Source organism: Coenobita brevimanus, chromosome 69 (genome assembly GCF_032717465.1).
Source record: "Coenobita brevimanus isolate Jiangsu-jjx chromosome 69, ASM3271746v2, whole genome shotgun sequence".
NCBI lineage: Eukaryota > Metazoa > Arthropoda > Malacostraca > Decapoda > Coenobitidae > Coenobita > Coenobita brevimanus.
Window position 1 is genome coordinate 828,529 of NC_137022.1, and position 15,763 is coordinate 844,291.

The 15,763-nt window shown below is 42.8% G+C and overlaps 1 protein-coding gene across 1 annotated transcript in view; it reads left to right on the forward strand.

Moving 5' to 3' along the window:
* Positions 1–13,972, forward strand: part of LOC145406019 (uncharacterized) — a 77,429-nt gene extending 63,457 nt beyond the window's left edge. Inside the window, exons 10-11 of the mRNA XM_080277206.1 lie at positions 607–735; positions 13,502–13,972. Coding sequence (XP_080133332.1) covers positions 607–735; positions 13,502–13,513 — 141 coding nt within the window. The 3' untranslated portion in view covers positions 13,514–13,972. The remainder of the gene's footprint in view (positions 1–606; positions 736–13,501) is intronic.
* The last annotated feature ends 1,791 nt before the right edge of the window (positions 13,973–15,763 follow it).

Consider the following 15,763-nt stretch of genomic DNA (forward strand, 5'->3'; position numbering starts at 1 on the left):
CTAAAACCTCATTTTATGGTTCTTTTGCATTTATTTCAGTCTTTTATGTCCCTTATTGGTGTGATTTGGGTCTTAAATAGGTGCAATGCATGTCCAGAGGGAGTTGTATAGGTGTTTTTCTGAGTTAGGTACAAGTCCAGGAGGCTGGGGCTCAATATCCGGACAGGATCACTATCCGGACATGCCTTTGGCTCTGTTACATCGGATAGTGGAGGGATTACTATATATATATATATATATATGCACACACATATATACACATTATGTGTTTGGAAGCCCTTTGAGAGTTGAGAGGTTTTAAACAGTCTTAGCAAACTTTAATCTTTTGTTGAGATAATGGAACTGGTGCATTTACTCTAGTTAACTCTGTTTATAACCTCACCCCACATATTCCTCGGATCTAGAAGCAGACTGGAAGTGGAGTGATAGAGTTCTGCATGGAGGCCTCTGGGTATGAGAACTGAGCAAAGTTATAGCTTGACATTGTGATGCATGAAGAGCTGTCAACAGGTAAAATGTTGTGCACATGTTACCGTGATCATTGGTTTTTAAAAATAAATTTCAATGTAGTGAGAGGGTTAATGCAGAGTGCATTGTGTCCTCCAGGTACGAAGTGGTGAGAGTATGGTACAGCTGGGTGAGGAGGTGGTGGGGGTGCCCCTGTCACTGCCCCTCCAGGCCTCTGGTACTGCGTCATCACTACAGGGGCTCATGTATGTCACAACATCCACACAGGTAAGGTGTCACTCTCTGTACCTTTAACTCTTTGTACAAACTTCATCATACTCACTTTACTTCATCTTGATTCATCATTACATCTCACTCAGTCTTATTTAATTTCATCACTTAATCCCCCACACTTCATCACTTCATCCCATGCACTTCATCACTATGCCTAGCTCATTTCGTCTGCATCACATAGCCTTAAATGACCCTCACCTTAATTATCCACTTTTTGGACTGATAACCAAGGCCTAGACATTCACCTTAGAAATGACACAACTTTTTATAAATGGTTTTTGGTAGGAATCCCCCCAGGATGTACTACATCAGCATCAGTAGACATAAACTAAATTTTTAGCACAGTACAGTCACCCCATGCTATACAGTGAGGTATGTCAAGTGAAAACCCCATCACATAGTGATTTATTGTATAGCAAGACTGATATAACGTGGGTTCAGGGAGGATTGGGAGGGGGGCTTATGGTCACATAACCTAAAATCTAGGCAAAAATCTTACCCTCGTGGGCTTGCCCTTGGCAGACATGATTTCCAAGTCACAAGTTTTTGTATTTCACATCAAGAAAGTTATCACTTCACTTAATGTTGCACACTGCACTATTTATTATGCACTTGCCCTGTTATTTGGCGATAGCATTGGTGTTTCAGTAGTCTTGCATGTACGAACTGGTAGGAAAGAGAGATGATCTTAGAGAATGTAAACACTAGACAACCATCTTGGCTCAAACAGTTGACTGTCAGCTTGTGCAGGAGGCATCATGTACACACGTGAGACATGATATCCAAGTTACAAGTTTATACACAAAAAGTTATCACTTCACATACTATTGCACACTGCACAAATTGTTATGCATTTGCACAGTTATTTGATAATAGCAGCGATGTTTCAGTGACCTTGAACTCATGAAGTGGAACAATCACAGCAAATGTAAACGCTTGGTGTCCATATTGGCTAAAATAGTTGACTAGTCTTGCATGTGAGGCACTGTGTACGCACAGGATTGTAGTTCGCGGCCACCAGAATTATTGTTCTGGTGAATTCATGATTACAGTTTTTCACCACGGATAGTGGAGAAGGCTTGTGAGAAGGGCTATAAGGTGTTTATGGCATTTATGGTTCTGGAAAAAGCATACGACAAAGTAGACAGAGAAGGATTATGGATAGTTTTGCACATGTACGGTGTAGATGGTAAGCTGTTAGGTGCTGTCAAAGAGTTTTTATGATGGTAGTGAGGCATGTGTAAGGGTAAATGGGCATTTAAGTGAATGGTTCACGATCAGTGTGAGTGTACGACAAGGGTGTGTGATGTTCCCATGGTTGTTCAGTATATATACCGGTATATATGGATGGGGTGATGAGAGAAGTAAATACACGAGTAATGGAGAGAGGGATGGCGTTGGTAATGAATGGAATATCTTAAATTTGTTGTATGCTGATGATGCAGTGCTACGTACAAATACCGGACAAGAATTTGGTAAACTGGTGCAGAATTTTGTAGATGTTTGCAAGTGTCGTGCCTCTAGAGTAAATGTAGAAAAGAGTAAAGTGATGGATATTGAGAGAGAAGGTGACTCTCAGTGTGATGTTACAGTGAATGGAGAGAGACAGGAATTGGTGAGAGAGTTTAAATACCTGGGTACAGTGATAGAAAAGAGTGGAAAATTTGCAAAAGAAGTGGATAGTAGAGTGACATAAGGAAGGAAGGTAGCTGGTGCTATGAAGGCCCTGATAAGAAACAGAGGCTTGAGTGTTGCAGCTGTGGGAGGCTTACATGAAGGTGTGTTAGTGACAACTTTAACATACGAATGTGCCTATGATGTGGCATGAAAATGAAAAGTCAAGAGTAAGAGCAGTGGAGATGAGAATACTGAGGAAATGTATGTGGATTACAGAGAGTGGATAGGATATGGAACAACGTGATTCGTGAAAGATGTGGAATGAGGAAGTCTGTGGACGCTTGAATTGAAGAGAGTGTACTAGGATGGTATGGTCATGTGGAGAGAATGGATGACAATAGAGTGGTGATAAAGGTACATCTGAGCTAATATGAAGGAGGGAGGAGGCGAGGTAGGCCAAGAAGAAGGTGAAGGGATGTGGTGGATGAGGGTATGAGGAAGAGAGGTATGGAAGTCGGTGAGGCTAAGGGACAGACAAGTGATTGAGCTGGCTGGATGAATTTTGTGCAGAGAAGTGTACGACCAGGGATTTAGTACCCCTTTTTAATGTGACTGTGTTTGGATTGGCTTTGTCAGATAGGTATTTGTGAAGCTACAGAACATGGTGAAATTTTTTTGGGCCTATCAGAAGGAACCAGGATTTTGAAGGCTTGAATGATGAGTGAGTGGAAGCATGGCCCATTGAACTGGGCAAACTTTGGCTGTCTGGACGTTGCTACTCGACTCCTTGCCCTAGTGTGGGAAAGGAGGTCCAGATGATGATGATGTTAACAAAATTGGGGATAACATTTTATTCGTAGTTCTGGCAGTTTATCACAACCTTCCCTCCATCCTCTTCTGTCTTTCTTTCCTTCATTCTTTCCTCATCCTTCTGCCTGCGGGTGACTTGATACTCCCACATCTGTCTTTCTTTCCTTCATTCTTTCCTCTTCCTTCTGCCTGTGGGTGACTCTACCAAGCCAAATGGTTTCCTGTACACCAGGAATCCATTTATTATGCTGGGTTGTAACCATATAACCAAATTTTGGCGCCTGATGGTTTAGTGGGTAATTACAACACTCCAATTGGATTGAGCCGGTGAAGGTTTATATTCAAGGGATGGATGGGGTTTATTGCTCACTTATTGCCTCTCAGGGATGAGTGAGGCTGGTCACTCTCATCTTAAATGTCAGGACCAACTTGCCTAGCCCCGGGTTTCTACACTTCTCATGGGGAAACGTAGGATTGGATGATGAATGAATGAATGAAATGAGCAGATGTACAGTGTGACGAGGCCTGACTGTACTGAGACCTCCTTATCAACAGAATCCCTAAAAACAAATATGCATAACTGCAGCAAAAAACAGCTAGGCAGTTGCTTCCTAGGTAGCCAAGGGCAGACTGTTGTGCTATTGCAGTCTGTCTGACTGAGCAGACCCATGAACCACAAGCAAAGCAGCCTCCCTTGCAGGGGTATCTCATGAAGTGAACTATGTTCCCATGCAGTTGACAGCTCCTCGCACAGCGTGTATAGTCTCACCAATCTAAAACCAAGGTTTGGGTGGAGTCTAGCCGGGGATTTCCCGGCGCACAGCGTTGCCTTGTTTCCTATACTCTCATTGGCTAGTGGCTGACCTGACATCGTTAGAGTTCGTCTGCTAACATCTCGCCACCTGGCCTGACATGACTTCACCCACTTCTGTGTGTGTGTGTGTGTGTGTGTGTGTTTGTGTATGTGTATGTGTATGTGTGTAAAGACAAACTAGTTTAAGTTATAAATATAACCAAAATAATGAATTTAAAAGTCGCATTCTCTCTCTCTCATATAATTTATAATTTTTTACCTGGTTATAGCCTTTAAATTACACTCTACATATTAAAACTTAGACTTTCTTTCCACACCACCCAAGAGGTAAAAGTCACGGCGCGTTTTTTTTTTTTTTTTTTAAGAGGTTTCCCCGATAGGCCTATTCCTCTTCTCTTACAGCATTTAAGAAATTATCATGAATCCTCCTCATCAGAAGAGGTGAGAGTGATAGTGAAAGAATCAATGAAATTATCAATTGCCACATCTCTTTTTGCATCATCTGTTTGAATTTGTTCTGCGTGTATAACGGCATTTCTCCAGTTTTCAGATGTAATTTTCTCAATTGCCTCATGAATAAGTGGCTTCATTTCAGCATTCCGGAATGTATTCCTTTTTGATACATAGCCTTTAAGGTGAGCCCATATGAGTTCTATTGGGTTATACTGGCAGTGATAAGGAGGCAGGCGTACAACTCGATGGCCGTGCTCTGAGGCAGTATTGTCGATGACGTAATTTGTATCGGCAGCAGTGATGTGGCGAGTCACAAGTTCCATAAGTTCCACTTTCAGGAGACCCTCTGGTACTGTTATCCCCTTCTTCTCCAGCCATTCTATTATCGTTGCTTTATTGTTGGAACCTGTTGGTGGTTTATGCTTTTTCCTTGAGTGATAGGATGCATTATCCATCACAATAACTGAAGAGGGAGGAATGTTAGGTAACAGTTGTACCTGAAACCACTTCTCGAATGTCTCGGCATTCATCTGATCGTGGTAATCCCCGACATTTTTTGCTTGGAATATCAGGGCAGTTTCGGGAACAAATCCATTTTTGGTTCCGGCGTGCAGAATAATCCAGCGACCACCTTTCCCTGTCAGTACCCGCACTCCCTCGGCTTTTCCTGAGGTGCTGTCTACCCAGCACTTAGAAACTGTGTGGTTCTGATTTATCCAAGTTTCATCTAAGTAGACGATAGTCTTGTCAGAGCTTGTAAGTGCCTTCATTTCTTTCAAACACTTGCACCTTGTAGAGGTTACGTCGCTGCGTTCCATTAGAAATTTCCGTCCATCAACGCTTGCGTACCGAAATCCTATTTTCTTCATAACTTCTCTTAAAGTTTCACGGCCGCCGGGGTAAGAAAGGTTACTCTTCATTTCTGCGTGGATTTTTTCAAGGGTAGGGATTTCTTTTCTGTCATAGAAATTTAAAACAGTTCTGCGTAACACATCTTCATTGAAGTTATCAAAAAAGTCTGCAATTGGTTTTACACGTTGCCTTTTCTTGGGAGACGTAAACTCTGGAGAGTTGTTTTCTTCATTATCTCTTGCTTCTCTGAGTATTGCTTCAATCCTGCTCTTGCTAAGTCCTGTTGCTGCAGCTGTTCGATGAATTGCCCTTGAAACGTCATCGAAAATTCCTCCGTACTGCTTCTCCTGCAGAAAATACTGGCTTACGTTGAAGGCCATTTCTTTGGCTTGACTATGTAGATGCGAGCGAGTTGGCGTTGCTGCCATTGTGTCTGCATCAACATAGAAAGTGAATAGTGGAAGCACCTGACAGAAGCTTAAATCTCCCTCCAATGGATTAACTCCCAGTATGGGCCTGGTGTTGCCGCTCGTGAGTGTTTTAACTTATTTATTTCTATTAAGAAAATAGCGTATGTTCTACTGATTCCTTCAAATTATATTATAAACGTAATTGTTACATTACTTACCCAACTTAGAACTACCGTGAAAGTCGGTAAAAGTAACTACATATTTTTCAGCAACACTGTAAAATATGTATGCCACGTTTCTTTATTGATGTACAAGAGCCATATGCATTACAAGTTTACCTTCCTTTGATATGCTAGAATACTTACGTTTATATTGTATTAGTATGTGTGTACCTATCTGTGATGCCTATTACATATATAACAGAATCTACTCATCGCTCATTTAGGAAGTATGGCATGGCTGCACCCAGCGCCAGACCCCACCCAAACCTTGGTTTAAGATTGGTGAGACTATAGTAGTAGTAGTAGTAGTAATAGTTGTTCCCTAGGCAGTCTGGCCGAACAGCCCCGAGTCCCTTAGGAAGGCCATGGCTGAGGCTGGGCTTTCCCACAGAGCTCTCAAAGAGTGTATGTTGTGTTGTTGGCATAGGTAATTGTGTGCAATGCAGTCTTTCATGATGTGCTTAATAGTATGGGGTGCTGTGTTACATCCTGGACAGGCATCAGCGACGGAGTCATCCAGCCTCTTCTGGTAGCTTAAGAGGGCTGGATGGTGCCCACATCTCAGTCTGGCCAGGTGGACCCTGTCCTCATGAGGGAGATAGGATTCAGAAGGGTGGATGTCAGGAGGCCGTGCATGTAGCTGTATGTTGTCTTTAAGTGACTGAATGGAGCAGCGAGTGATCTGAGTGTGGATATGCTTCTGGAAGCTGGTCTGAGGGGGGAGAGATGACAGTATTTGTGTATGGTATCGTGTGCTGGGTGTTGTTTTGATGTTCCTTGGTGTGGGTGGATGTGCTGCCATGTACAGTAGTGGATGTTGTGGGTTTGTGGAGGCTGCAGCAAGAAACTGTGTGCCTCTCATGTCTAGGTGATCCTTGACTTTGAGGACTTTGGTTTCTTGATGTAGGTGGTCTGTGGGTGTAGTAGCTGTGCAGCCTGTGATTATTTTTAGGGCCTTGTTCTGTATGGTGTGTAGAGTGTTATAGTGTGTTTTGGTGAGGTTAGAAGCTGAGGCAGGGCTTGCATAATTCATTACTGAATGTATGTAGTTTGTATACTGTGGTGGTGGTTTCTTTGTTGTGTCCGAATGTTGTATGGGCAAGTGACCTCAAGGCATTGAGTCTTGGTGTTATCTTATTCTTAATGATTGTGATGTGTTGTGTAAATGACATTGATGTATTGTATGTTATGCCATGGATTTTGCATGTGTGTGTGTGTGTGTGTGTGTGTGTGTGTGTGTGTGTGTGTGTGTGTGTGTGTGTGTGTGTGTGTGTGTGTGTGTGTGTGTGTGTGTGTGTGTGTGTGTGTGTGTGTGTGTGTGTGTGTGTGTGTGTGTGTGTGTGTGTGTGTGTGTGTGTGTGTGTGTGTGTGTGTGTGTGTGTGTGTGTGTGTGTGTGTGTGTGTGTGTGTGTGTGTGTGTGTGTGTGTGTGTGTGTGTGTGTGTGTGTGTGTGTGTGTGTGTGTGTGTGTGTGTGTGTGTGTGTGTGTGTGTGTGTGTGTGTGTGTGTGTGTGTGTGTGTGTGTGTGTGTGTGTGTGTGTGTGTGTGTGTGTGTGTGTGTGTGTGTGTGTGTGTGTGTGTGTGTGTGTGTGTGTGTGTGTGTGTGTGTGTGTGTGTGTGTGTGTGTGTGTGTGTGTGTGTGTGTGTGTGTGTGTGTGTGTGTGTGTGTGTGTGTGTGTGTGTGTGTGTGGTAGGGGAGTGTTGTTTATGGTGAGATGTGGGATGTGACTGTTCTGCTGTCCAGTTTGTGAGAAGGGTCGCTGTAGATTTGGCTGGGGCTATTTTGAGCCTGTTTGTGGTGAACCATTCGTGTAGCGTGTTGAGGCAAGGTTGGAGGATGTGTGCAGCTGTGTTTGCATTTTGGTGCGTACACGTAAGTGTTATAAATATCATCTGCATAGGAAGCTATGTGTATCTGTGGTGTGTGGATATGTTGTGCATGTATAGGTTAAAGAGTGTAGGGTACAAAACAGATCCTTGGGGGATGCCATTTGCGAAGTTTCTGATGTTAGAAGACTGACCGGCAAATGTTACATGTGCACATCTGCCTGCTAAGTAGTTTGCCAACCATCTTTTTGTGTTATTGTGCATGTTTGTGTTAAGTATTTTGTTTGTGAGGTTGTGGTGCAGGATGGCATCAAAAGCTTTGCTGATGTCTAATGTGACTAGGAGTGTTCTGTGTGGTGGCCTGGCTGAATTTATGCCATCAAAAACTCTCTGTTTAAGGTTTGTAAGAAGGGTGTTTGTGGAGTGTAGTGGCCTAAAGCCATGTTGTGATTGGGCTAGGGGAATGTGAGGTGTGAATAGTTGTAGTACCAGTCGTTCAGTGACTTTAGATGGGGTGCAGAGGAGTGTGATGGCGCAGTGTGAGGAAGGTAACGTGGGGTCTTTGTTGGGTTTAGGGATAGTGATGATAATGCCATGCTTCACACAGTGAGTCGTGGGGATTAGTGTGGAGGTTTGGTTCCAGTGTTGATGCAGCAGTTGCATCTCCATCCATTTAACAGGGGCACCACAGCAGGCTGCACATCACCCTATTATATGGCTATATGATTACCACCCAGCATTGTAAATGGTTTCCGGAGTTACAGGAAACCCATTTGGCTTGTCACTCAGAGTAGAGCCATCTGAAGTTGAAAGAAAAGTAATAATTACTGACAGGAAGGATAGAGAAATAGGAAGAGAGGAGGGATGACAGCTATAAAGAAATAAATAGGCAGCACAACATCAGGTGAGTAAATGATTAGTGCCCCCACCTACCACCCCAAGGGCAGGTATGCAGCCAAAATCTAAAGTTCATTTAAACATGATCTACAGTATATGTAAATAGGTATCCATCCATCATCCAATCCTACGTTGCCCCTTCAGGAGCATAGGAGCCCAGGGCTAGACAAGTTGGTCCTGACATTTAAGATAAGAGTGACCAGCCTCACTCATCCCTGAGTGGCATTACATGAGCAATAAACCCCAACCACCCCTTGCAATATAAACCTTCACTGGCTCAATCCGATTGGAGCGCTGTAATTACCCACTAAACCACCAGGCGCCAAAATTTGGTTATATGGTTACCACCCTGCGCAGTAAATGGTTTCCTGGTGTACAGGAAACCATTTGGCTTGTCGGTTAGTGTAGAGTCACCCACAGGCAGAAGGAAGAGGAAAGAATGAAGGAAAGAAAGACAGAAGTGGGAATGTAAAATCACCTGTAGGCAGAAGGATGAGGAAAGAATCAAGGAAAGAAGACAGAAGTCCTAAATTCTCAGTAATAACATGTCTCTGACTTTCTTTTTCCCTTGTGTGTGTGTGTGTGTGTATGTGTGTATTTGGCTGTCTGTCTATCTGTCTGTCAGTCTATCTATCACCAGATGCCTTAATCCTGTAAGGGATGACCACAGACAAATTGCCTCCATGTCACTCTGTCCCCCTCCATTTCACTGCCCTGCTTCCAGCTCACACCCCCCTCTCTCATATACAGTCATCCAGTGTAAAGTGAGTGAATATGGGTGACACAGCACGTCGCACATTAAAAATTCGCACTTTGCAAAGCATAGGATCCCATGTTAAAATGGCATTATTGGCGACACATCCTAAATTTTCATATACTGATTCACCAATACCTACCCCTGACTAAAATGCAAAAGGAAAACCTACAATAGAAACATGCATGAGTAATACAGTACTGTATATTTATTATGAAAATTCAAGACCTTACAAGCACAGGACAGAGGGTACATAATGCGAATTATTGTTGTGACAGCCGAACCCGAACCCCGTAAACTGAATCAAAACACTCAACAGCTGTTCTGCACTTTCATCGTCATCACTACTGGAGGGGTTTTGGGCTCTCTTTTATACATATATACAGTGCTCGTCAGAAGTATGGAGCGCCCTGCGTCCCTCCCGAGAAACAAACCTTTCAACATTGAAAAAACATATAAATATGTAATGCATTTTATTTACCTTTAGTGCTTCGTAGGGTAGCCTTTACATTTCTTCACGGACCTGAGACGTCTTGGAAGTGAAAGGGCGAGGCTCCTGAGGTGCTGGAGGGGTATTTTGTCCCAGGAGTCACGAATGGCGGCTTCCAGCTTAGGCAAAGAGCTCACGTCCTTCCCTTGGAGACTCTTCTTTACGAGGTACCAGAGGTTTTCAATCGGGTTGAGGTCTGGGCTATTTCCTGGCCAGTCTGTCATGAATGATACCTCGCAGTCACGAAGCCAATTGGTGACCGATTTGGCCTTGTGAGCAGGTGCACCGTCCTGCTGAAACACTCGTGCACCTGTTAGCTCGAAGGAGTCTGGTAAATGATTACACAGAAGCTCCAGGTAAACATCCTGATTCACTCTGAGGTTCTTGGGAAGTACAACAAGCTTCCCCAAACCCTTCCCTGAGAAACAACCCCATACCATGAGTGAATCAGGATGTTTAACTGTGCTTTCTACATACCGTGGGTCAAGTGGGTCACTACCTTTGCATGCTCCTCTGTTACAGGTAACACTAAACGTTGCCTCATCAGACCACAACACTGACAACCATTGCTCCTCACCCCAGTTTAGATATTTATTAGCAAAGGCAAGCCTACGAATTCTCTGGCTGCTAGAGAGAAGAGGCTTTTTCACAGGCCTGTGACTTGTGTAACCAAGCTCATGCACCCTACGAGACACTGTTCTCACTGACACCTCACCAAACACTTCCGGGTTGCTCTCCTTAATTTTCCTTGCACTCACATGAGGATTAAACTCCACTGCACGTTTTAAAACATTAACAGACCTTGGGGAAGTTTTCCTAGGCCTACCAGACCTCGGTTTCTTTGTGGGAACTTCACCACTGTTTTCCTCCCGAAACCGCGCACACCAACGACGCACTGTTGATCGTGCCACACCAACCAATTCACTAATTTCCTTTGTCTGGTGGCCTGCCTCCTTTAGAGCAATGATCTAGGATATGATTTCACTCGATAGTTCACGGGTAGGTGCCATAACAAAGTTTTGAAGGCCAAAACACTGCGGGACGCTCGGTAAAAAATGGCGCAATTTGAGGGGGACACTCGGCGGAGTTCCTCTCTCTCAGGCAGCCCGTGGGCGACTGAGGCGGGAACCAACCAGCGCGTCGGAAGGCCTCAGGCTACCGTGACGTCATGCTCGGAGCTCAAACTTGTGGCTCAATTCTTGCCCCCAAAAATGGGTGATTCTTTTTGGGCCATAAGTATTGTGCGCCCGGCAGACAACGCTGAATACTTCTGACGAGTACTGTATATATATTTTTTGAAAGAACAGTTTGTTGCCTCAGCCTTTGGTTCTTTCTTTCTTACATGAAAAGAAAAAAAAAAAAAGATAATCCACCATCTCCACCCTTGGTACACCCATACATGTGAAATATCTTTTTGGTTATGAATCATTCTGAATCATTAGCGATCATATTTTTGGTAATTAATCATTCTGAATCATTACCTATCGAATTTTTGGTAATTAATCATTCTGGATGATTACCGATCGATTTTTTCATTACCAAATTGCCTCACATTTGGTAATGAAAAATACCAAATGGCAACCCTGGTGACAATTGCACCGGTGATTAATGAATGCTCTTAAAGCACAATATTGTGTGGCCAGTTTTATGGATGCACCTCTTAGTTTGCACTAGGTTAAGTGCTGCCTGTTGCTGCTCCAGGAAACCCTCAGAGTTCAGGTCAGACACTACAGACATTACGTCATCATCCTGCTGTTGTGGCCACCACTCACACACCAGCTGCACTCCACCACACATACTCGCCAGCCCCACCCTTACCCATCGCATGCTACAAATTATGCTCGCGAGTCGTGAGAGAATACCATATTTGCTTAAATTTTTCATGCCCGTCGCACACTGCAAGTGGCAAATGCACTTTCCAAATAATTAATTATTGTCAGGCCCCCGTTGTACATAAGTGAGACGCACTTTGCAAAGGCGCACTTTAGGCGAGATGACTTCCTCTCCACCCCACACCTCTATCTCATCCTTGGCCTTTCCCTCCCTCTCCCCTCCTTTCTCCACTTCACCCACACACTCTCCTCATCAGTATCTCACTCTCCATCCTTTCCATATGGCCAAACCACCTCGATGCGTTTTTCCTAACGCGTCCTATCACATCCACATCACAATGCTCCTTCTCTTCCTCATTTGTCAGTCTGTCTCTCCATGTGACTCCACAGGCTCCTCTCAAATAACTCATTTCCACTGCCCTCACTCTTGACTTGTGTCCCTCCAACAACGTCCAAGCTTCACTTCCATACGTTAGAGTTGGTATCACAATACTGTCATGCAGCAACTCTTTCACATTCATGCTCACTTCCTTGTTTCATATCACTGTTTTCAAAGAACCAGCAACCTGTCTTCCTTGTTGTACCCTTTCAAGCACTTCACCCTCTAAACTTCCATCCTTACTCTTCACACTACCCAAGTACTTAAACATACTCACATTTTCCATTTCCTCCTCATCCAACCTCACTGTACATTCTGTGACTTCATTTCTCTCAAAGACCATAATTTTACTCTTCCCTACATTTACCTTTAGATTCCATTTCTTACACACACTCCCAAACTCTTTCACCAAGCCTTGCAGCTCCCCTTTGTCTTCATTTAACAACACAGTATCATCTGGAAACAACAGTACAGGGAGCTTCCAGACACTGCCCTCTCTCATTAGGGCTGCTCCGACATCCACTGTCCTACCTTGTATCTCCATTATAACCCCATCCATATACATACTGAACAACCATGGGGATATGACACACCCCTGTTTCAATCCAACCTTCAAGTAGAAAAATTCACTTAGTTCACTGTCCACACGCACTGCAGCCTTAGCACCATCATACATACTCTTCACAGCATTCAGCAGCTTCCCATTTACCCTATATAATCTTAATATTTTGCACAGTCCTTGTCTATCCATCTATCATATGCTTTCTCCACATCCATGAAAGCCGCATACAACTTCTTTCCCTTCTCTAGAAACTTTTCAACTAAATACCTAAGAATGAATATGTGATCTACACTGTCTTCCCTTCGTAATAAATATATATATATATATACTTGTGATACTATTGCATTGGGAACAGAAACAGTAGAATAATTTGTTTAATGCAGTACTACATATTGGGCATCATCATCATCATCATCATCATCATCATCATCATCATCATCATCATCTGGAGCTCCTTTCCCACCCTAGGGCAGGGTGAGGAGTAGCATGTCCAGACAGCCCAAATTTGCCCAATCCAATGGGCCATGCTTCCATTCACTCATCATTCAAGCCCCAGGAATCGTGGGTCTATCGGATCCGCCAAAAAACATTCACATATTGTGCATACTGTGTATATATTATATGTACTGTATTGTATAGTAAGTAAAAAATATATAATTTTTTAAATTTTAGAAAATTACTATATGAAATATTATTGGTTTATTTTTATTTCTCCCTGTATGGGCCACCCAAACAGATATCTTTTTATACAAGGATGGCGTTTGGTGAGGTTAATGGTGATTTATTGTGTTAGCATTTGTTGTCATATGCTTGTAAAACTTACCAGTGCCTTTATTTTGTCAGAGTGGCCAGTGATTTGGAATGAGCAAGCAGAGGACCTTCAGAAGAGCAAGAGTTTCTCAGCAATCACACCTGTTTGCCTCATTTCCTTCTTATTTTGTGTACTAGGCAAGATACTGTTAACCAGACTCTGCAGAAATTCTCAGATTTCTTCTGTACTACCCAAGAAATTCATGGAGGTGCTGTACTGACATTTGTGGGATGATTGTGGCCGTTTGATACAATGTTTCAGGGAATATAAAAGACTGTGTGCCCTCCATTTTAAAATGAAGGTAAAGGCAGTTGTATACAAATAAGTTTATATGCTGTATACACTAGGCTTTCTGTGAGAGCACATACCAGGGTGTAGTATACAGTAGTACAGTATATACTGGATCCAGTGTGTGTGCAAACACCTGTTTGAATATTGATAATGAAAAGAAAATACCATGATCCTCAACATCAAGTGCCTAGTAGCAGGGAAGTTGTTATAGTTACCAGTAAATCAGGGAGAGTTCAGCTTTGCTTCACCTCTGAGATGGCTGGGAAACTTTAAAAGAGTTCGATTTTATTTCACTAAAGGCAGCTCCTTGCCCTAAAAGGGTTAGTAAAGCATTGCATGAAACTGTAAATTGGTTGCATGGAGAAGTTATGATAGATATTTCATATTAGTTTCCATTATAGGCAAATGATGTATCAGATTTTTTTTTTTTTTAACCTGTTGTTTACACTTTAATATGACAACAGCAGGGCACTATTTTGTTGATTATAAAGATATAGTGATAATTGAAGTAATCTGCTCTAATGCCAGTAATTATATAATATATATATATATATATATATATATATATATATATATATATACTGTATATATACACACACACAGTAGGTACGCACAGTACATGAGTTTATGGACGGCAGAGGAGGTCGTGTACTAGGATTCCACGTACTGTGAATACATGTACTCATGGGAAAAATTACATATGGGCAGCACCCCCCTTCATTGGTGACCCTTGAGACTTCTTTCAGACCTAAGTATTGTACTGTACAGGGGAACTATCTAAGACGTATTACCTGAGATAAAGTAAACCAACAAGATTATTGCTTTGCTAAATCAACAAGGATGTGGCTTAAATATACCAACAAGATTATGGCTGCTCACCTTAACCCAAGAGGACAACAGGCTTGATAGACGTAAGAAGGGGTTCTGAGGCAGGGTGAGCACCTAGCGTGCACCTCCTGCACCACCTGCCACACCACCCAACACACCACCTGACAAACCACCTGACACACCACCCGACACACCATCTTCCTCACCACTCTCATCACCAGCATTTTCGACACTTTCACTAGCTAATGCACTCACTTTGTTCATAAACCCATCACAGTCTATTTCTGACACCTCAGACATCGCATCATCCTCTTGATCCTCTCCAGGATATGGCTTTTCTGATGTTGAAGAGAATGATTCCTCACTTTCTTGAGGCTGCAGGTAATGGGTGATGAGGGTTTGCGTCCTTCTGTTTACTTCCTGGTTGTGCCTGTCTGTGTAGTAGAGGAAGGTTCTGTCCAGTGAAGTCATCACTTCCTCCACTCGCACCTGACAGTGTTCGATGTCCTTGAATTCTTCCTTGAATTTATCTGGGGCATACAGTACCTGGCCAATCCCCATTATCGACAAGTCTCCACTCTCCATCACTGGTGCTAGGTGGAGCGTAATCAACCATTGGCGTGTCTTGGGGTGGCAATGTTGTGTGCTTGAGGTAACCCCGGATTTGGGCGACTCTTCATTGCCGTCTTGCCTGTTATGAGTTCAATTCACGTACTATTAAATAATACACTAAAATTTGATAAAAAATAGGTCCTCACATACTATGCGATTTGCGTACTGTGAGCTCACGTACTGTGCATACCTACTGTGTGTAAATATATATATATATATATATATATATATATATATATATGCATATAATATATATGCATGTATATACACAGTATATGTGTGTTCTGTTCCTTAATTTGATGTGGATGATGCAGTGGTAGGGAGTTTTGAGTTAACTGGTACCGCTTTTAAGATGACGTCAGGTACACAAATGTATTCCAATGGTGACGGTTTGGTGTGTTAGTGCCTTTCTCTGACTTTCTTACACACTTAGACACTTACTGCTGTAGTATTAAGTTATCAAAATGTGGCTGTGATTAGATGCTCTAAGTATATAGTACATTGACAGGACACCATAACATGTAACAGATTGTATTCTTAGGAGGATAATTAAGGTTGTCCAT